The sequence below is a fragment of the Aspergillus welwitschiae genome, assembly GCF_003344945.1.
Source record: "Aspergillus welwitschiae strain CBS 139.54b unplaced genomic scaffold BDQ94scaffold_3, whole genome shotgun sequence".
In the NCBI taxonomy this organism is placed as follows: Eukaryota; Fungi; Ascomycota; class Eurotiomycetes; order Eurotiales; family Aspergillaceae; genus Aspergillus; species Aspergillus welwitschiae.
The window spans coordinates 200,369-219,511 of record NW_020798697.1 but is presented as its reverse complement, the minus strand read 5'-3'; the positions used below and the strand labels follow the sequence as shown (position 1 = coordinate 219,511).

At 52.0% G+C, this 19,143-nt stretch overlaps 8 protein-coding genes across 8 annotated transcripts; 7 read left to right on the top strand and 1 right to left on the bottom strand.

Annotated features, from left to right (window-relative positions):
• Window positions 1-1,522: 1,522 nt before the first annotated feature.
• On the top strand, window positions 1,523-2,518 carry BDQ94DRAFT_156691 (uncharacterized protein; the record flags this gene model as incomplete). The annotated part of the gene is made up of 2 exons (XM_026768651.1): window positions 1,523-1,779; window positions 1,897-2,518. The coding sequence occupies 2 exons, from the start codon at window positions 1,523-1,525 to the stop codon at window positions 2,516-2,518; spliced, it is 879 nt and encodes a 292-aa protein (XP_026630867.1).
• A 923-nt stretch (window positions 2,519-3,441) lies between these two features.
• BDQ94DRAFT_166099 (Metallo-dependent phosphatase-like protein) lies at window positions 3,442-5,562 on the top strand (the record flags this gene model as incomplete). Its single annotated transcript, XM_026770467.1, has 2 exons — window positions 3,442-4,211; window positions 5,289-5,562. The coding sequence occupies 2 exons, from the start codon at window positions 3,442-3,444 to the stop codon at window positions 5,560-5,562; spliced, it is 1,044 nt and encodes a 347-aa protein (XP_026630866.1).
• An 864-nt stretch (window positions 5,563-6,426) lies between these two features.
• Window positions 6,427-8,918, top strand: BDQ94DRAFT_181285 (kinesin-3 family protein uncB). The gene is made up of 2 exons (XM_026773857.1): window positions 6,427-6,835; window positions 6,906-8,918. The coding sequence occupies exons 1-2, from the start codon at window positions 6,469-6,471 to the stop codon at window positions 8,591-8,593; spliced, it is 2,055 nt and encodes a 684-aa protein (XP_026630865.1). The 5' UTR covers window positions 6,427-6,468; the 3' UTR covers window positions 8,594-8,918.
• Window positions 8,919-8,980: 62 nt separating this feature from the next.
• On the top strand, window positions 8,981-11,129 carry BDQ94DRAFT_135138 (translation initiation factor eIF2B subunit delta). Its single transcript, XM_026764604.1, has 2 exons — window positions 8,981-10,036; window positions 10,094-11,129. The coding sequence occupies exons 1-2, from the start codon at window positions 9,098-9,100 to the stop codon at window positions 11,078-11,080; spliced, it is 1,926 nt and encodes a 641-aa protein (XP_026630864.1). The 5' UTR covers window positions 8,981-9,097; the 3' UTR covers window positions 11,081-11,129.
• A 373-nt stretch (window positions 11,130-11,502) lies between these two features.
• BDQ94DRAFT_166096 (Apc13 domain protein) lies at window positions 11,503-11,955 on the top strand (the record flags this gene model as incomplete). Its single annotated transcript, XM_026770466.1, has 1 exon — window positions 11,503-11,955. One exon carries the CDS (start codon window positions 11,503-11,505, stop codon window positions 11,953-11,955), a length of 453 nt encoding a protein of 150 aa, XP_026630863.1.
• Window positions 11,956-12,095: 140 nt separating this feature from the next.
• Window positions 12,096-14,270, bottom strand: BDQ94DRAFT_135135 (DNA-directed DNA polymerase alpha subunit POL12). The gene is made up of 4 exons (XM_026764603.1): window positions 13,924-14,270; window positions 13,716-13,877; window positions 12,378-13,671; window positions 12,096-12,320 (listed from the first exon to the last, which is right to left on the bottom strand). Exons 1-4 carry the CDS (start codon window positions 14,244-14,246, stop codon window positions 12,147-12,149), a joined length of 1,953 nt encoding a protein of 650 aa, XP_026630862.1. The 5' UTR covers window positions 14,247-14,270; the 3' UTR covers window positions 12,096-12,146.
• Window positions 14,271-14,650: 380 nt separating this feature from the next.
• BDQ94DRAFT_166094 (CRAL/TRIO domain protein) lies at window positions 14,651-15,855 on the top strand (the record flags this gene model as incomplete). Its single annotated transcript, XM_026770465.1, has 2 exons — window positions 14,651-15,485; window positions 15,533-15,855. 2 exons carry the CDS (start codon window positions 14,651-14,653, stop codon window positions 15,853-15,855), a joined length of 1,158 nt encoding a protein of 385 aa, XP_026630861.1.
• Window positions 15,856-16,069: 214 nt separating this feature from the next.
• On the top strand, window positions 16,070-19,069 carry snf4 (AMP-activated serine/threonine-protein kinase regulatory subunit SNF4). The gene is made up of 6 exons (XM_026764602.1): window positions 16,070-17,207; window positions 17,501-17,624; window positions 17,716-17,865; window positions 17,919-18,275; window positions 18,334-18,443; window positions 18,492-19,069. The coding sequence occupies exons 1-6, from the start codon at window positions 16,776-16,778 to the stop codon at window positions 18,675-18,677; spliced, it is 1,359 nt and encodes a 452-aa protein (XP_026630860.1). The 5' UTR covers window positions 16,070-16,775; the 3' UTR covers window positions 18,678-19,069.
• Window positions 19,070-19,143: the final 74 nt, after the last annotated feature.

The following is a 19,143-nucleotide window of genomic DNA, read 5'->3' as shown; positions in this document are numbered from 1 at the left end:
AGTATAGCATGCATTGATTACGACCCCGTACATACTGAAGTCCCAGACTCCCAATTGCAATGCAGTATCATTACAAGTCTGTCGGACTCTCCGAGATGCTGCAGTACTAGTGGAGTGCTGCAACTGCTAAGAAGACCAGCCGATGGCCACTAGTTGCTCACATTGTTCGATTTTGCCAGCTGAAATCTCAGCTCGGGAATATATCCCGAGATGATGGATCCGAAGCGGATTAGTATTGGATACTAGTATGAGGGGTTATGAAGCGAGTCTAGGCAATACTAGGAATGTAGTTATTATATTAATGTTACATTGAATGAATCAGCTCTTCTATCGCTTATGGAAGGTGGAAGACGCGTCAAGGCGCACCCGATTTTCGTATGGAGTAGCCATAGGGCCTCATCGATCGCTTGGCCCCGTGTCGCATGGCACGAGCCACTGCATCTTTCCTAAAGTTACCGCAGATTGCTGCAACCTTAAGAACAATCAAATCCCGAGTACGGTGATATCTTAATAAAAAATTTTATTGATTCATTTAGTCTATATTCAGTGGAAAGCGTGACTCGGGGGAGGGGGGTGTGTAGTCCTGAAGGAATGCCTGCTGGGTCATGACAAGTTCACCCCACCCTGCTGGTGGTGCTGTGGTGGCCAGAGATCTTCGAGCAGTCCGACTAATCACTAGGTAGAATCAGCTTGGCGCCACTCGGAGATGAATCGTAGCATTTTGCCGCGGCGTTAGTCTAGTAGATGGGTGGTGTTACAGACCCCTGCTAGCGGAAGCACTAGTGAAGAGGACTCTCTGCGCCGTCCATCACTAATGCCAACAGAGAAGGTATGCAGTGGCTCTGGTGGTGGTTCAGTACTAGCTCAGTACTTTGTTACTCTTCATGGACAGGATTGGAATCGATCCTGAAGGTGACTTCATTTAGAGATCGTCGTTGAAATAAGGGCCCAGACTCTGACTGATAGGTTCCGCTCGCCGTTGACAATAGATTAAGCGCTCCTCGATCAAGCAGGCTGCAGGAGTGTGGCAAAGCCCAGCAATCAACATGCATATGCATCCAGGGCGCAGCTGAACCCGCTGAGGGGAAGTACCATGTCAGTACTATCTATGCACTATCCTAGACAAATGCTCGAACCCGTTTTGACTTGACTGACCCACTATGGAGTGAGCTGAAAGCTCATTCTATATAGCACTACACATGCATTGTAACCTTCATGTGGCCAACGATCGATGAGGCAGGATTTCCATTGGTCAAAAGCCCCCGGAGGATCTCGTAAGATGGGGTAGATTCAAAGAAGAGGGTTCGGTCTCATCAATTAACCAAATCCCGAAGGACCTGTGTGATCCAGATCTGATATCGGAGTAATGGTGTGCTCTCAATTCGTACAACTGACATGATGGGCATCTGCTATTGCTGTCTACGTTTTAGAAATCTATAATAACCCCTTAAATCACTGTATGCTCAGAGGTCTTTGCTACCCACATCAATCAGATCAGTTATCATTCATCCATTATCTCATCATGGGTTCAACTTCCGTCTCCTGGGAGGTTACCTCGCTCGAAGTTCAGACCACCACGCCCAGCGCTACAAGTGATGGGCTTTACGCCAATGGCAACATGCAAGTTCCTGTGGTTGTTGTTATCAAGACTATTGATCCAGATACAAACACTTCCTATCAATTGAGTGAATCGGACCTCGAGACAATCAAACTCATCGACTATGACGACCCTCCCACGGAACTTTCGGGATCGTGGAGCTATTCTACCACAGAAAACGAGTTCGACCACTCGCTGCCATGAACCAAGAAGGCCCTCCAGCCTGACCTATCTCTAACAGATGGGGGTTCCCAAAAGAAGCGCTACTGGGTTACGACAACAAAGGTGGAGAACAAGAGAGTCGCCGCGAGCATCAAACAGCCCAATGGGACTGTTGTCCATACCGCGGGTGACCCCTATGATTCCAAAGCTACACTTACGGGCACAAACGTAGTGACGTACAAATTGGATGATATCAATCTTCGAAAAGGCGATACTACATCCGGCACTGGCGAAACCGTGGCTTCGCAGAAATGGTCTCGTACAAACTATTATCTTACCACCAATAAATACCCACTCCGAAAAGCAGATGTCAATGGCTATACTTTGCGCACGGATCAGGGCGTGGAAAATTATTACCTGGAAAACGCCATGGCTTGCTTCCCCTCCGGCAGCAATGAACTCGATATCTTCTACTATTGGCCGATGGGCCCAGAAGAAACGCGAAGGTTGGGGGGCGCTTCTGGGGCTCCTATTGAGATCACCGTGAATGAGGAAAGCAACGCCCTATGCTTTACCCATATGCATCTTCAGAATTATGACTTTGGGTGGATTCCCAATTTCCTATTCGATTACCGATTTACTTTCTATGACCAATTCGGAAACCCTGGCACTTTTTGGGTGGGCTATAATGATAGCCACACTACTCTGGAAATCTTGGACCACAAGTATACCGCCGACAATTATGGACATGATGCATGATCTAAGCTTCATGTAGAAAACAAAGTTTGCTGGTCCTTGCAATCTACGCATACCTTTACTATGGCTACCTCTACTATCAATTCACTCATTTGAGGGTCATATGCTGTTGGCGTAAAAGTAGCCCTGGGAGAAACGACGCCGACGGCCAGAAGTACCTGGCAAGCCACCGAACCGTATTACTACTCCCCACGTTGGTCCCTCATACGAGGATATTAGAGGTATGGGAAACGTCTTCAGGCTTCAGATATCGTTATGGTGTATACCATGGTGTATATGCTAGAGCGGTATCGTCTTACTACAATTCTCAGCAGATACTTAACTTAATACCGTTAATATGGGATATGGAACGTCCAACAAAAACTGATCTCCACTATATATTACCAGATGGTTAGTTAGTTAGTAGAGAGGCGTTTAGTCATAATTGGGGAAAACCTAAATATTTAAACCAAGCCGTAGGTCATAAAGGCTGTCGGATACTCTGCATATATACGGCGCAGCTCTTCGCTTGCTGTCATTGCGTCCATAAACAAGTATTGTCCGGAAAAGCTTCTAATGACCTATTGTGGAATTTCCCTAACAACAGTATGTTAAACCGACACTATTACTTGTACCCTTGGTTGACGACTTGAAGGGACAAGAAAAGCAACGGAGCATCTCTAGCGTGTCATTCGCTTCTCATTCTACACGCTCAGAGTCCCACCCTCACTACTATATACCTATTTCCATCCCATACAGAGAGAATCTTAATAAGTACCCACATTTATAATTGAACATCAACTCCAGAATATGGGTCCAACTTGCTGCACTAGCATATACTACAATAACTGTCAATAATCACGTGATTATATATTTTCGTCCAGTGGAATTTCCTTTTTGAGTAGCTCCGCCTCTTCCAACCGCTCACTCGTCTTGAAGTAACCACAATGCTTCGGAAAGTATGGTCTTCGTCATATCAATCTTCTGTATCATTCCAGATCCTCTCTGATCTTCATCTGGAGGTTAGCCAACAATACTCATCTTATGAGTTTCCCGCTTGCGCAGAGTATCTTATCCTCGCGGGTGATATCGGACGCTTAACGGACTATAATGATTACCGCAACTTTCTGCAGAAACAGACTGACCGGTTTAGATCAGTGTTTCTCTTACTTGGGAACCATGAGTTCTATAATGAGACGTTTGATACGGGAATAGAGATGGCAAAACAACTTGAAGAGGATCCTTCATTTGATGGACGGTTGATTGTCCTCCATCAGAAACGATACGATGTTCCAGGTTCTAATGTTAGTATACTTGGGTGCACGCTTTGGTCAAAAGTACCCCAGGAATCGGCCGAAGTTGTCCAGTCAAAAGTGAAAGATTTTCAAAGAATTTCAGACTGGTCGGTTGATGACCATAATGCACGCCATGATTTTGATTATTCCTGGTTGATGAAGGAGGTACATTCGATACATGCGGAGAATAGAACAGTGGCTAAAGACAGTAAACGACGGTCAATTCTCGTTGTAACACACCATGCGCCTTCGCTTCAGGGGACATCGAACCCCAAACACGCTCAGAGTCCTTGGAGTGTTGCCTTTGGAACTAATATCCTGTCAGAGGTTCCGGACGGGGTGAAAGTCTGGGTGTTTGGGCACACTCATTATAATACAGATTTCAAGGAGAAGGGGGTACGAGTTGTGAGCAATCAACGGGGGTATGTGCTGCCTGGGAGTGATCCGAAAGCAGACAGCGGGTTTGATGTGAGGAAGGTCATACAGCTATCATAGAATTTCAAGCTCTGTCTCTAGCCTGTAGGCATACAGATACAGCCCAATCTCAACTAACCTGTTATTCCCCAATTACAACTCCTCCCACTCCTACTAGGAAGAAGGCCCAGCCCCATTAGTAGTGGTTGAGAGAGCATATTAAGGAGTTAGTACGCAGGTATAAATTAGTAATTCAAGGGTGGAGTGCGATGGCTGATGAGAAGACGGGCTTCCGCCCAAGTCATGACATATCGGCACAATATGCTTAGCCATTATGGGAGAATTGGCCTTGGCGATGGTTGATTAATACCAATTGCTCGGATGTCGTCAAATTAAGAGACATTATTTGCGCTAGTATTACCAGCATGCCAGCCACCATCGGAATGGATGTGGGAGCAACTTGGAGTGTGCAACTGTTGTGTCGTGGCTTACCCCAGGCTGTGGGGTCGAATCCAACCCCGCGCGGGTGCGTTGGAGAGATCGGCTATACAAACATTCCATCGAGTCACCAGGGATTGGAATGCATCTTAATGAGAGCAATTAATGTACCATGGACCCCATAGAACAACAATCGAACACAACGCAACCATAATGCATCCGACCATGGGTCCTACCTTGCTTTTACGAAGGCTCAACCAATGATGCGAACCGCTTAAACTTCATAATGACTTCACCCAGCCAAAACCAAGCAATCATAACGCTTCGAGACCAGAGAAGCGCGGCTGGGAGCAACAGCCGCCTGTGAGTATAGTCCATCATGCGGAGAGTCCCATCGTCATCATCCCATCATCAACGCCACATTTGGACCATATATCATGCCGGGCCCGTGCCCCAGTTCGCTTCAGCCGTTAGTTTCGTCGTATGCCATTGTGAATGTAACCATCTGAACTGAACACCATTTAGGCAATTGTACTACCATCTGGTACGCTTGCTGTTTTGTCCTTGGTTGGGAGTGCAGATGTGCTTGATTGCCATGGAGATGGGCAGCAGTTTCAGCCAGATTATCAACTAATGGTTTTCTACAGAAAACATACAACCACCATGACCTCAAGAGGTTCGAATCCCGTCTCGCGCCTTGCGGAAGCCGCCAAGGAGAAGGTTGCGCCAAGTACCTCCTCCAAGGCTAAGGATCCCACCGAAAACTGGACCCCGGAGGAGATGTTCGAGACCACGTTGGATAAGAACGGCAACCCAGTACCCGATGCCATCTCGTATATCGATGGGCCTAAAATGACCCAAAAACGACAAGGTCCAGACGAGGGAGATGTTTTTGACGCCGCCAATCAAGACTTTGACTAAGTCAAGCCCGATGGGAAGGATGACGCTGGAGGCGTCCATAGAGGGGGCAACGCGGCTATATGATATGAGACCATGCGGAATGTTCGATGCTGTCAGTCACTCTTTGCAGGACAAGAGCGGTGGATGCTGAGACATGAGTGCATGCAATGTGTAAATGTGGATAGTGCTAGTAATTTCCCGGTGGTACACTCCTTGACCACCTGGCCAACAGAAACAATCAGATTGTATGCAATCGAGACATATCCTTGCATCCTGCATCCTCGGCGGTCTGTGTCTCTCCGGACACAGCAGTAAGTCTTCCTTATCGTGAGTTCGTGTCCCTGGCTGTCCGTAGAATTGCCATGGCAACGACCCGCTGCCAGAAGGTCTATGCGCTGCCTCAGGCTCCCTACTATTCCCGATCGGGAAATCCCCAAACGAGATCATGGCGATGCGATTCATTCATCTGAACTCCCATGACTTAACCCCCCAGTACTCTGTTGTCGCTTCTGGTCCCTCCTCGATCGCTGCATCTCCTCGTGGGCCTTCTTTGAGAGGGGGGTGTGTGTGTACTGTCTTCTATCCCCTTGCGTACCACTGCATGTTTCTCTCTTTCACCTTCCATCGCAGGAGCTTTCCCGAAACCCCCGACTGCCCGGCTGTTTACCCCATGTCGAGAGTGGAATCGCTCTGTTGTCTAGTGCCGGATGTCAATTGAACTTGCAGACGGACGCACCGCGCAAGCATATACATTCTGGATATCCTCCTTGTCTAGTTCCCCCCCTTCGAGGGCGAGCACTACGCCCATTCTTGGGTCCACTAACCCAGCAGCCACCACCACCACCCCCCATACCCTTAATATCAATCCCTCCTCGATAAGAAAAACCCGCCTCTCGGTCCCTACCATTCGGTGGTACAGTTGCCTGTATGTACCATTGCCTACTTCAACGCCATCGTGAACACCTCACTCAGTTTGTACAGTTCTTGAGGGATCACGGTCACGAAATGGCCCTGGACCCCCGTTTCTACCACCATATCGGCCACGGCTCCGGGCCTGGCTCCCAGTCCTCCGCCTCGTCATCCGGGGTCTCCGCGATAACCGGCATCACCAGTCCTTCGGCTCATTCGATGACTGCCTCCGCCGCTACCTTACGATCAACCGCGTCCAGTCCATCGCTGCGCGCACGCGAGGGCGTAGCCGTGTCTGCGCACCACCGAGTCGACAGCATGTCTAGTCCTTCCGCCGGCGGCAACGTGCGCGTTGTCGTCCGAGTGAGAAAGTTCCTTCCCAGAGGTACGTCTGGCTGAACGGTAAAGAGTATACGGAAGGGAAGCTGACAGTCCTCCCATTCTTGGGAACTTAGAAATTAACCGCAATGCCGAATGTCTGATCAGCATGGATCCGCATACGCAGACGACCAAGCTACGAGCACCCCAGATCAGCCCGGAAGACGAAGGAAAGCCTAAATCGCAGGCGCGCGGAAAGGTGTTGGAGGATAAATCGTTTGTCTTTGACAACTCTTTCTGGTCGCATAACGAAAGAGACCCTCATTACGCTCACCAAGAAGACGTCTATAACTGCTTGGGAGAAGAGTTCCTGGACCACAATTTTGAAGGGTACCACACCTGCATATTCGCCTATGGCCAGACGGGCTCTGGCAAGAGTTACACCATGATGGGCACGCCGGAAGCGCCTGGACTGATCCCTCGGACCTGCGAAGATTTGTTTCAACGGATTGAGAGCGCCGAATCTCCGGATATCAGTTTCAACGTGCGCGTCTCCTACTTTGAAGTCTACAATGAACATGTGCGCGATCTGCTCGTCCCTCGGAGCGACCCGCCGCACTACCTTCGTATTCGGGAGTCCCCGTTGGAAGGCCCGTACGTCAAGGACCTGACGGAGGTGACAGTCAAGAGCTTCGACGAACTCATGAAATTCATGCGCAAGGGCGACGTATCGCGCACTGTGGCCAGCACGAAGATGAATGATACGTCGTCCCGATCACACGCAGTGTTTACTATTACTCTGAAACAGATCCACCACGACCTGTCGACCGATGAAACCACTGAACGCACGGCACGAATACGTCTCGTCGATCTGGCAGGTTCAGAACGAGCCAAGTCCACGGAAGCAACCGGTCAACGACTGCGCGAGGGGTCCAATATCAACAAGTCCTTGACAACACTAGGCCGAGTCATTGCCGCACTGGCAGATCCCAAACCGGGTCGAGGAGGCAAACGCAAGGGCAAGGATGTGGTCCCGTATCGCGATTCAATTTTGACCTGGCTGTTGAAGGATAGTCTCGGGGGCAACTCGAAGACGGCAATGATAGCATGTATCTCCCCCAGTGACTACGAGGAAACGCTCTCCACCCTACGATACGCAGACCAAGCCAAGCGCATTCGCACACGCGCCCGCGTTAATCAGGACCACCTCTCCGCTGCCGAACGCGATAAGCAGATCGCCGAGATGGCGGAAACGATCCGCACACTCCAGCTGAGTGTCAGCCTGGCAGCGGCCAACCGACGAGAGAATGAGATGCAGAACGAGCGCCTCGAAGATTATCAGCAGAAGGTAGAGAAGCTTCAGCGACTAATGGAGGAGACGAAAATGGTGAGTGAGTGTAAGATCCGGCAGCTGCAGACAGAGAATGAGGCCCTGCGCAATCACCTCAAGCTGGCCTTGGACAGTATCCGGAACCCGATCCCTCCGGTGGTGGTGCATAAGCGCCGGAGTGGTCTATACAGTGTGAATGAGAACGATGGCTCTCCGTCCAATCGCAAGCGGCTCAGCCGTGCCCGATCGCCTCCGTCTGACGTCGAGCCCGAACCCGAGCCGGACCTCATCTGGGAAGACGAAGACACGATGCAGAGCGAAGCCAATCATGTCGAAGCGCAGGAAATGCAGACGCACATGGAGAATCTCCTGGACGACCTGAGCATGTTCAAGCGCAAGTTAGCCACAGACCACGAGCGATTCCGACCCAGCTGGAAGCCTGAAGGGCGGAAGAAGCGACGAGCGCTGGGCGATGTTTGGGCCAACAATCGATAAATGGCCAATTTCGAGAATAGAATGGGATGGGACTGGACTGGGTAGCGTGGGTGGCTTTGTGATTATGGCGTTGGATGGATTGATGAATTGACTTGGATGCACATAATTGGAGACGCTGGTTTGATTTGAACTGGGTCTCGCTGCGATGATATCTTTGCTGCTTTCTTCTTTTTCTCTGGCCTTTAGCTTTTACTTTTCTGGCACGATGACATGATTGTATGGTAGGATGACAAGGATGCTTGATGCCCGAATACCATGAAACCTTGTGATTAGTGGATGCACATCGGCTGTGGCTTGATCATTTGTCTGCCCAGCTCTGACTCAGGTACATGCTATAGTTAGTATACATTGATACATGATGGTGCCAGTTATAGATAAATAGAATATCGTCTGGTACAGCAATTCCTAGTTAACGACGGTGAGATCCGGTCTCAGCAACTCCCATTGACGCCCCTCCCAACCACCACAAAGCTCTTTACTAGTGAAGTAAAGTAACACAGTGGAATGCTACTCCTAGAGAAGCTCCTTACACTGGGAAGCACCGTGGTGCAATACTTGGGTGTTCTAGTGGTGGTGACAGCAGCTTATGTGAAGCAGCAGCAGCAAAGCGTGAGTCAACGACGGGAACGGGTTTCATCGCCGGCTCCCCCCACAACATCCACTTCTTCTTCCACTTCCTCCGCCGAAAAAGTCTCCAATGCCCCTCCCGATCGCCTCGATTCTCCCCCTCCGTCCTCCTACTACACATTTCCTCTCATAATGGCGACCCCCGTTGACTCCTCACAACCCCCGGCTGAAATGCAATCCCAGCAATCATCATCATCTCCAGGCGCTGCCGCTGCTGCCGCCGGCGCCAACGCCTCCGCTAAGCCCGCTAAACCGCAGCAATCACAGCCCGCCAAGCAACAATCACAACAGCAACAATCACAATCCAAAGGAAAGGATACTGCCGCCGCTGGTGGAGATGGTGCCGCGCTCTCCCCCGCCGAATTGAAGAAGAAAGCCAAAGCTGAAAAGGCCGCCCGTCGCGCTCGCGAACGCGCCGAACGTGAACAGTCCGGTGGTGCTGCTGCTGCGCCCGGTGGGGGTCAGTCAGCTGCTGGTGGTAAGAAGGGCGCATCGGGTCCTGGTGGTGCTGGGGCTGGCGGAAAGGATGCTTCTGGTGCTGCGACGCCTCAGAAGGGTGGTCATCAGAAACAGTTGCCTCGCCGGGGTTCGGCGCAGGCGACCGGCCAGCTGGGGGCGGCGGAGTTGAAGAAGAAGCAGGAAGAGAAGAATGTTTCGGTCTTTGGACATCTGTATGGTCAGCAGCGCAGGACTACGATTGCTGGCGCTGGAAAGGAAGTTCATCCGGCGGTTTTGGCGCTGGGCATGCAGATGAGAGATTATGTGGTTTGTGGTAGTAGTGCCAGATGTGTTGCTACTTTGTTGGCTTTCAAGAGGGTATGTCTTTATTCTACTGATATGCTGTGGGGCTCAGGATGTGTTAACGTTTGTCAGGTTATCGAAGCTTATACTACCCCCTTGGGAACCTCTCTCGCCCGCCACTTGACTACCCACCTCTCGCACCAGATTACCTACCTCTCTACATGTCGTCCCTTGTCTATCAGTCAGGGTAACGCTATTCGCGCCCTTAAGCTCGCCATCTCCTCCATTGATCCGTCTGTCCCCGAAGCCACCGCCAAGGCCTCGCTGTGCGATTTCATCGACAGTTTCATCCGTGAGAAGATCACCGTCGCCGACCAGGTCATTGCCGGCAGCGCAGCACAGAAGATTCAGGATGGAGACGTTATCGTGACATTTGCGGGCAGCTCGATCGTGAAGCAGACGCTGTTGGCAGCACACAAGGAGGGCAAGCAATTCCGCGTTTCCATCATCGACTCGCGACCCCTGTTCGAGGGTAAGAACCTGGCGCGCACGCTCGCCAACGCCGGTCTGGACGTGCAATATTCCCTCATGAACGGTATCAGCCACGCCATCAAAGACGCCACTAAAGTGTTCCTGGGCGCCCACGCCATGACCAGCAACGGTCGCCTGTACTCGCGCGTCGGCACCGCGCTGGTCGCCATGTCAGCCAAGGAGCGCGCCGGCGGCGTCGAGGTTCCCGTCATCGTATGCTGCGAGACAGTCAAATTCACAGACCGCGTCGCGCTGGACAGTATCGTCGTCAACGAGATCGCGGACGCCGATGAGCTGGTTACGGTCGAGCCGGTGCAGCAGCTGACCGGGTTGCCGGATCCCGCAGCGCAGCCGGCCGTAGAGCCCAAGAAGGGCGGCAAGGCCAGCAGTGCGCCGGTGGAGACGAGCACGGCGGCACAGAGCAAGTCGTCGCCGCTGGAGGATTGGAAGGAGTCGGCGAATCTGCAGCTGTTGAATATCATGTACGATGTGACGCCGGCGGAGTATGTGGATATGGTGGTGACAGAGATGGGCAGTCTGCCGCCGAGTGCAGTACCTATAGTGCATCGGATGAGTACGAACATGTAGGTTTTTAGTTACGGTAGTTAGATAATGGGTTAGCAACATGATTTCTCTGGTGACTGGATGTACTCCGTAGTTGGTGAAAGCGGTGTTTTCACACCCGACTTCCATTCCGTAAACTCGTCGCAACAACTTCAACACCAACACTCGTCACAAACACAACAACCAACTACCAACTACCAACACATCACGTCTCAATTCAGTCCACAATAATAATACTCAACCATACACTAAACATACCACTACACACTACCTCACCTCCACTCCAACTCAAATCCGCGGTCTGCGTTCAAAATGGTACCTCCCCTCCATCCCCATTCCATCCCCATCTCATCCCCTCACCACCACCACCTCTTCATCCTCATCCCCTATACTAACATGAAATAAAAAAAAAATAGAGCAAAGACTCCACCCCCACACACATCCACATGCACCACCCGCGGCTAGCAGACTACTTCGAAGACTTCACGCGTCCACACCACACCACCACCTCCACCAGCAACAACCCCTACACATCCGCCACAAACAACCAAACAATGACCAACGGCGCAACTACCTCGCCCACCCTGACACCCTCCTTCCTCCCTATCGAAGACATCTACATCCCGCCGCAGTATCAGCCGCCTAACCCGGAAGACGAGGACGATGTTGTGCCGGACCAGCATGCCGCGTTTGGGATTGCCAGGGCCATGGCGCTTCAGGGACGTAGGGGGGAGGGTGCGTGGAGAGATTTGGGGCTGGAGGGGTTGGTTAGTGGGAGTGGTACTGGAGGAACAAGTGCTGGGGGGATTGGGGTTGGGGGAGGGGGAGGGGCGAAGGTGAGGGTTAGAGGGGAGGGGAGGTTGATGGGTGGGAGGAGGAGGGTGGTTTGTTTGAGGTGATTTCTCTATTTCATTTCTTTTTCTTTGTCTTTTTGTATTGGGGATGAAAGGGAAAAGATGGCGTTGTGGTGATTGTTGCGGCTTGGCTAGGCTAGTATACCCTGCGTTTATGCTTTATGCTTATGTGGATATGGATGGGTATGGAGTCCTTTCGTGGAATCATCATTATCATGTATACTACTGCTGCTGCGCTATATCCGTATTATGTCTACCCGGGCCCGTTCATACAATTTATGGCTGACCTGCTTCTGTTCCCTTTCTTCGTCTTCTATCCGCCGTGGCTGGATCGCCATCTGTGCGTATGTGCCTGCGCCGCGGCGCTTGGAGAGTGTGCCGGGGTTGATTACCGTTACGCTGTCTACTACCTGTGTAGTTGTTAGCATTCATCATACAGAATACAGATCACTGAGTGTGGTACTCACCTTGACAAACGGCGGCAGCATGCTCGGCGTTATCAACACGTCTGGCCGCACATTCCACCACTCGCCCAGCTTCGAATAGCTCACATCTACCATCCCCCCTGTTGCAAGACCGGTCCCCGCTCGTGGCAGCATATCTCTGCTTGATGTCGGGAACATTGGCTGGAAGTGTCGCTGCTCGATCATGTACTTTGGCAATCTTGTCAGGAGGTTTCCCTCCGTCGGCTTGCCGTGGAGTACCTCCTCGCGCCGCAGCTCGTACAGCACATCGTGCGAGCACATCCCAATCACCGTCTCGTTCAGCGACAGCGTCACCGGGTTCGACACCATGCGCACCTGCTTCGGCAGTCCCAGCTCCTTCTTGGGTAGCTGCTCCTGCGGCCATGAGACGTGTTTGCTGACTGCGTCGCGCACTGACGGGACCAGCACGATTGTGATGCTGGGCACGGCCGCCACGAGTCGCTGTAGCGGAGCTGAGATGCAATGCCGGAATACCGTCGTCAGCGTCACCGTGTCCGGGTCCACGCCGTTGATCTCCGGCAGGTCGAAATCCCCCGAGGCCAGCAGGGGATGCTCGATGTCCAGGAACGGTCCCAGCAGGACGAGACCGTCCGCGTAGCTGTCCGCTGCCTTGCGGCAAATTTCTTTCAGTGGCTCGTAGTCGAGATTATCATCTGCCGTGTACGGGCCGGCTGCGACGAGGATGTTCAAGGGCGCTGGTCCGGCGTCTTCGAGTCTCTGGTTGATGGTTTCGAGGTTGACGACTGATGAGGCGGCCGGGGGGAGAAGGGGGGTGGGGAGGACCTCTTTAACGGAAAAGTAGTTACCGGACGCATTAATGCCGCGCAGCGCCACGATCTGGCCCGGGAAGAAGTTGGCTGAGGGCACGGATTCGAGTTTCAATGGAACCCGGATGCCTGCTCCTGTGCGTCTTGATGTCTCGAGCACGAGTGATGCCGCGTTGAGCTTCCCTTCCATACTATCGGATGCGATGCGGCCGACGGCCACTATCTCGCTGGTGCTCTGAGTGGCGGCGCTGCCGAATGTGATCTCATCGCTGCCGTACTGTTTTTCAAACAATGCCATGAATTCGTCGATGCGGTCGTCCAGGATCTCCGATGCTTCGGCCAGTCGCATGGCCATGGGCTTGTATCCGAACTTCTTCAGGTCTGTGTTTGCCGTCGGTCGTATGCGGGCTTCGGAGTATGGTGCGATAGGGGCCTCTGCTTGTGGGAGATGAGAGTTGATGGTTTCGATCGTTTCGCCTGCATTCTGGCGCTGGGAGAATGGAATGGATCTGTTTGGTCAGTTGCAATCTTCCATGGTAATTCGCGCACGTACTGTAGTCCATCACCGTTTGTCTGCTTCATATTAGTACTCATCGGAGACCCATTGTGGTCGGTTCTCCCGATCTTTGAGATGGATGGCGAAGCAAAGTCGGATTTCCGCTTAGCTGAACCGGCATTGCTCCGACCAGAAGCACCTGGTGTTAATCCGTCAAGCCTGGATCATTAGTTTTCGCCCATCAATCCATTGATACTCAACGTACATGCCAAAAACATCCGACGTAGCAGCGCGCGGGGTCGCCGGCACTGCTGGTTTCCTCTCCATCTGTCTGCCTGCTTTGCCGCGGGCTTCTCGCTCCAGTGTATCCTGCACATCTTTCTTGAACAGTCGTACGGTTCCCAGGTCCATCTTCAGCTCATCCGGGCCCATTTTCAGACAGTAGGACTCCCATTTGTAGAAGAGCTCTTGCGCGGAGATGGAGTGGATGCGCAGGATTGACTGCAACTCCGTGAGGACATCCTTGGGTAGTCCATCCGGAGCAGCGGCAGCAAAGAGCTCATTGAGCTCTGTGACAGAGTCCTCCATGTTGGTTAACCCTGACTTAATGAGATGTTGGTTAGTAAACCAATATGGCTCTGCTATCGGAACTGCAATGACGCGCGACGCGTGAGACGCGCAAATTGGTTGCTGCGACCGCCTACCCAAACTAGACAGCAGCACGACCCGCGGAAACCACGCATTTTCGACTGCAATTGATTAATCCATCGGAGGTTTGCAGCTGACGATCGGTGGGCCTGCCGATCAACACTCCGCCCTGCTCAATCTTACGGCGTGAAAAAGGACACCCGGGAAGCTGCTTGCCGTTCTCCCCCTTTAATATATTCGCTGATGTCTCGCGGTTTATAAAGTTGGTGCTTCTCAGACAAGACATACACTTACACATATACACACGATCCATCTACACTAGATCCAACACAAGCTGCTTCATCATGAGCGCTCCCTCAGATTCTCCGGCCGCTGCGCCCGCCGACAATGCTCCTGCTGTCGACACCTCACAGACCACCCCTTCTGACCCATCACCTTCGAATCCTGCTGAGATCGCAGCTACCCCTGAGACTACCACTAAACCCGCAGAATCCACCGATCAAGCCAAGAAAATCGACGAGTTTGAGTCTCAATTGCCATTGTCCGCCGCCGACGGCCTTATCCAGAAGCCTTTCCCCCGCCCCCTTGAATCGGCCAAGCCGACACCCCCGGCAGAGCTCACCTCCGACCAACAAGCAAAATACAAGGATGTCCTGAAGGCTGTGTCGGAATGGACCACTGTTCCGACAACGTCCGCTAAGAATTCTCCCACCGAACCCATTACCGACAATGAGCGCATGTTCTTGACCCGCGAATGTCTGTTGCGGTACCTGCGCGCAACCAAATGGAATGTCTCCGAAGCAATTGCGCGCCTCCAGCGCACGCTCACTTGGCGCCGTGAGTACGGCGTTGAAAAGCTTACAGCCGACTACATTTCTGTTGAGAACGAGACGGGCAAGCAGGTCATTCTGGGGTATGACATCCACGGGCGTCCATGTCTGTACCTCTTGCCATCGAACCAGAACACGGAAACGAGCGACCGTCAGATCCAGCACTTGGTCTTCATGCTTGAGCGCGTCATCGACCTTATGGGCCCGGATCAGGAGACGCTGGCATTGATTGTCAACTACAAGGAGACGAAGTCGGGTCAGAATGCGAGTATCGGCCAGGCCAAGCAGACCCTCAACTTCCTGCAGAACCACTACCCAGAGAGAATGGGTCGCGCCCTTGTAATTAACAGTGAGTTGTCCCTATCTTATGCAAGCGATAACCCCTGACCACGTCAGTGCCGTTCATGATCCTCGGTTTCTTCAAGATCATCACTCCGTTCATCGATCCATTGACCCGCCAAAAACTCAAGTTCAACGAGGACCTGGGTCAGCATGTGCCTCCGGGCCAGTTGATGAAGTCCATGGGCGGTGAAGTCGAGTTCCGGTACGACCATTCGATCTACTGGCCGACGCTCAACAAGCTTGCCGACCAGCGCAGAGCAGCATACAAGGAGCGGTGGATTCAGGGCGGGAAACGTGTTGGTGAGATTGAGAACTATCTGAAGACGGGCACCAGCCCGAGTCTCTCCCAGACAGAGGGGGCGAATGGCACCGCGTAGCCTACGGCATGAAACTTCCCCTATTGTGCGACTTCCGGGTAAAAATTGTCTTTCAGTGTTCTTCGAGCGTCGGCGATTGCATGGCTGTGGCATAAAGCATAGATACGCCTTTATAATTCTTTGGCACCGTTCTCTTCGAGCTCTCGGTTAGTCTTGTGGTGTAGTTAGACACATGGCTCAAATATAATCAGCAACCTTGGCTTGTTATTCAACCTGTCGCGTTAATATTAAGGAGGCATTGATGTCGGCGTAGGTAGAGACCGGAGCTAGTCAAGCGACTCGAAGCTTTCTCCGCAGTGTCCTTGTCACGTGTGGGGATGGCGGGGCATTTATGCCTCAGGCATGTATCCCACAACCTCCCACCAGTTATTGAAGCTGCAGCAATACATATGCTGGCTAAGGAATGCTGCGGCATGTAGTGAATGCAGCCTGAGACTGACATACTGCACATATTTCAGCCTGTCAGAATGTCTGTCTGGAAAATGGACACCCTCTATGCCCGGCTCGGATGCCCCTCGTTCCTGGTGCACTCCCTCAGGTGCAATATCCGTTCGACTGGGGTCTTAATTAACTAAGATAGTAGGCAGCTTAATTAATCAGGAGATGTGATGCATCATCCCAAGCATTCTGCGCATGATTCGTCGCGCTCTGTCTTCTCAGATGATCCTAGACACCCTCCTTACTCGACATTCCATACTGATTCTCTTCCTCCCCGCCTATCCATATCAATAGGAATACTTAATTATCCCAGCGGCAGCGGCGGGATATTACCCCTGTCAACTGCATCAATCCTCGAGCTGCTATTGATCCTACAGGCCTAGGAGATCCTTTCCACCCACAGTTAACCCGACCTCTCCTCCATTCTGAATGTCTGGATGTGTTTTGCGGTCCCACGACAGTAGCGGCGCTGGGCAATCAAGATGGAGGAAGCTCCCCAGCGGGTGCCCGTAGTCCCCACGGGCAGAATGAGCAACACTTCCGGGCGGCCGCTTTCAACCACCGACGACACCTCCACCACCACAACTACTACTACCACTACGACCACCTCGACCACCTCCACCATCACTGCGCTGACTAGCACGGCTGCTGCTGCTGTTGCTCCTCCTTCTGCTGCTGCTGCTGCTGCTGCTTCTCCTCGGTCCACTCCACCTCAGCCTTACCCTCGCCCGCCCTCCTCCACCGGTTCCTATCCCTCGCCCATCCCCTCTCCTGTTCCAGACCGTCGTCCAGTCCGCGGTCACGAGGGAGGATTCGTGTATCCCGCCTCCTTTCTCCGGCCGCGAGGTCTATCACACCCAATGCCCCCCGCCCAGCCCGAAAGGGCAATCGATCGGGAAGAGCGTCAGGCCCTAGTGAGTTGCTTTGCTTTGCTTTTCCCTTCTTCTCCCCGTTGCTTGCTTTTTCCCCTCAAATCTTCCTGTTTGCCCCGCTGATGTCCAACGCGCCCTACCCCTCTTTGGTCCGCACTGCACTTCGTACATAAACCTGTTGTATCACTTTGTTTGCCATGGTTCTGGGTCTGTCATGCGTGCGCTCAATGCCAATGTGCCCTGACCTTGGCTGGCATCTGCTTGCTCGTAATTGTTTCCACAAGGAAATTAAACGGATTGACTAATAAGATTCTGGTCCATCTTAATCGCTGTAGCGTGCCATTCGCAACTTCCTCAAAGTCCGTACCAGCTATGATGTCCTTCCGCTCAGTTTTCGACTTATCATGTTCGATACGTCGCTGTCTGTCAAGGAGAGCTTGAACATCCTCATACAGAACGGCAAGTCTTCCTCCCACCCGCTTTCCGCGCCTCCGCGGGCTATGCGCACCGTGAGTGCAACCTCTCTGACTGGAAAGGGTACATAATACAGGTATCGTTTCGGCTCCGTTATGGGATTCTACTTCTTCGACCTTTGCCGGCCTCCTTACCACGTCCGACTACATCAATGTCATTCAGTACTACTACCAAAATCCCGAGGCTTTGAACCAGATCGATCAATTCCGCTTGGATAGTCTACGAGGTGCGCCTTGTGTTTTTGCAACTGGGTATACACAGGCTGACATTCCTTTCCAGAGGTCGAAAAGGCGCTCCATGTGGCGCCTCCCGAAACGATATCCATTGACCCAGAGCGGCCGCTCTACGAGGCCTGTCGGCGCATGCTCGAGTCTCGCGCCAGGAGGATTCCTTTGGTTACTTTCGACAGTCAGACCGATCGAGCCCTCGTTCTGAGTGTTCTCACCCAGTACCGCATCCTAAAGTTTGTCGCCGTCAACGTCAATGACACGCAGAAGTTACGGAAACCCCTTGGTGAGATCTTGCTGGGCTCGTATCACAATATCGCAGTCGCATCGATGGATACACCTGTCATTGACGTGATTCACATTCTCGTCTCACGGAGCATATCAAGTGTCCCCATCATCAATACTGAAGGTAGGCGATACTACGTTGAAACGCGCATGTATGTGTACTGATTTCTATATTTTCGCAGGTGTTGTGTACAACGTCTTCGAAGCTGTCGACGTGATAACGTTGATCAAAGGAGGTGTATATGACGATCTGAGTCTAACGGTGGGTGAGGCGTTGAAGAAGCGATCTCCGGTATGTTCTATTTTGAAGGTTTCTGGTACCCTTGGCTCACTGCTCCAGGACTTCCCCGGTATCTACACATGCTCCCTGAACGATGGTCTGGATACCATTTTCGACACGATTCGCAAATCCCGTGTACACCGCCTGGTTGTGGTGGACGACAACTTCCGGCTAAAGGGTGTCCTAACCTTGAGTGATATCCTCCAGTATATCCTCTTGGAGGGTGAGAATGACGAGTCATCATGAACAATGTATTTTGCGCTTGTCGCGCAGCTACGCATATTTACAACTTGCATGGAAAGGCGTTCTTGCGTGCCAGTGTCGGTTCCGGGACTTCCTTGGTTGGCAACGGTAGCCCACTTGCACGACATTGACTTTATTATACGGTTCTACCCTCTTATATTGCTTCTTGGTATTTGAGCACTTGGGCTTTTGTCCGTCTTCTTTGAAATGCAAAAGTAGACGGTACTTTATGGCGCAAAGGTCTATATCCCGGTTACAAAGGCACTCGTGTACACAATACATCTAGACATTGTCATTGAACTTCAGCTGTAGAAATTTGGGCAGCTCGCCGTGAGAAGTCGGTTGTTAACTGTGAGCATGGCTGTTGCAGATGTCATAGCAAGTAACTCCATGCGGCTTCTGCCGTTAACAGGCAAAGTGCTCACCATCAATCTTTAGCGTTGTATATTCCCTGTCCAAGTTACGTGAT

Bases quoted from the DNA above. Each gene is read 5' to 3' on its own strand.
- BDQ94DRAFT_181285 (XM_026773857.1), top strand. From the start codon at position 6,469: ATGTACCATTGCCTACTTCAACGCCATCGTGAACACCTCACTCAGTTT. The intron at 6,836-6,905 runs GTACGTCTGGCT...TTGGGAACTTAG, and splicing joins GAGAAAGTTCCTTCCCAGAG to AAATTAACCGCAATGCCGAA.
- BDQ94DRAFT_135138 (XM_026764604.1), top strand. From the start codon at position 9,098: ATGCTACTCCTAGAGAAGCTCCTTACACTGGGAAGCACCGTGGTGCAA. The intron at 10,037-10,093 runs GTATGTCTTTAT...AACGTTTGTCAG, and splicing joins CTTTGTTGGCTTTCAAGAGG to GTTATCGAAGCTTATACTAC.
- BDQ94DRAFT_135135 (XM_026764603.1), bottom strand. From the start codon at position 14,246: ATGGAGGACTCTGTCACAGAGCTCAATGAGCTCTTTGCTGCCGCTGCT. The intron at 13,878-13,923 runs GTACGTTGAGTA...CTAATGATCCAG, and splicing joins ACGTCGGATGTTTTTGGCAT to GCTTGACGGATTAACACCAG. The intron at 12,321-12,377 runs GTGAGTACCACA...ACAACTACACAG, and splicing joins TGCTGCCGCCGTTTGTCAAG to GTAGTAGACAGCGTAACGGT.
- snf4 (XM_026764602.1), top strand. From the start codon at position 16,776: ATGGAGGAAGCTCCCCAGCGGGTGCCCGTAGTCCCCACGGGCAGAATG. The intron at 18,276-18,333 runs GTAGGCGATACT...ATATTTTCGCAG, and splicing joins CCCCATCATCAATACTGAAG to GTGTTGTGTACAACGTCTTC. The intron at 18,444-18,491 runs GTATGTTCTATT...TCACTGCTCCAG, and splicing joins CGTTGAAGAAGCGATCTCCG to GACTTCCCCGGTATCTACAC.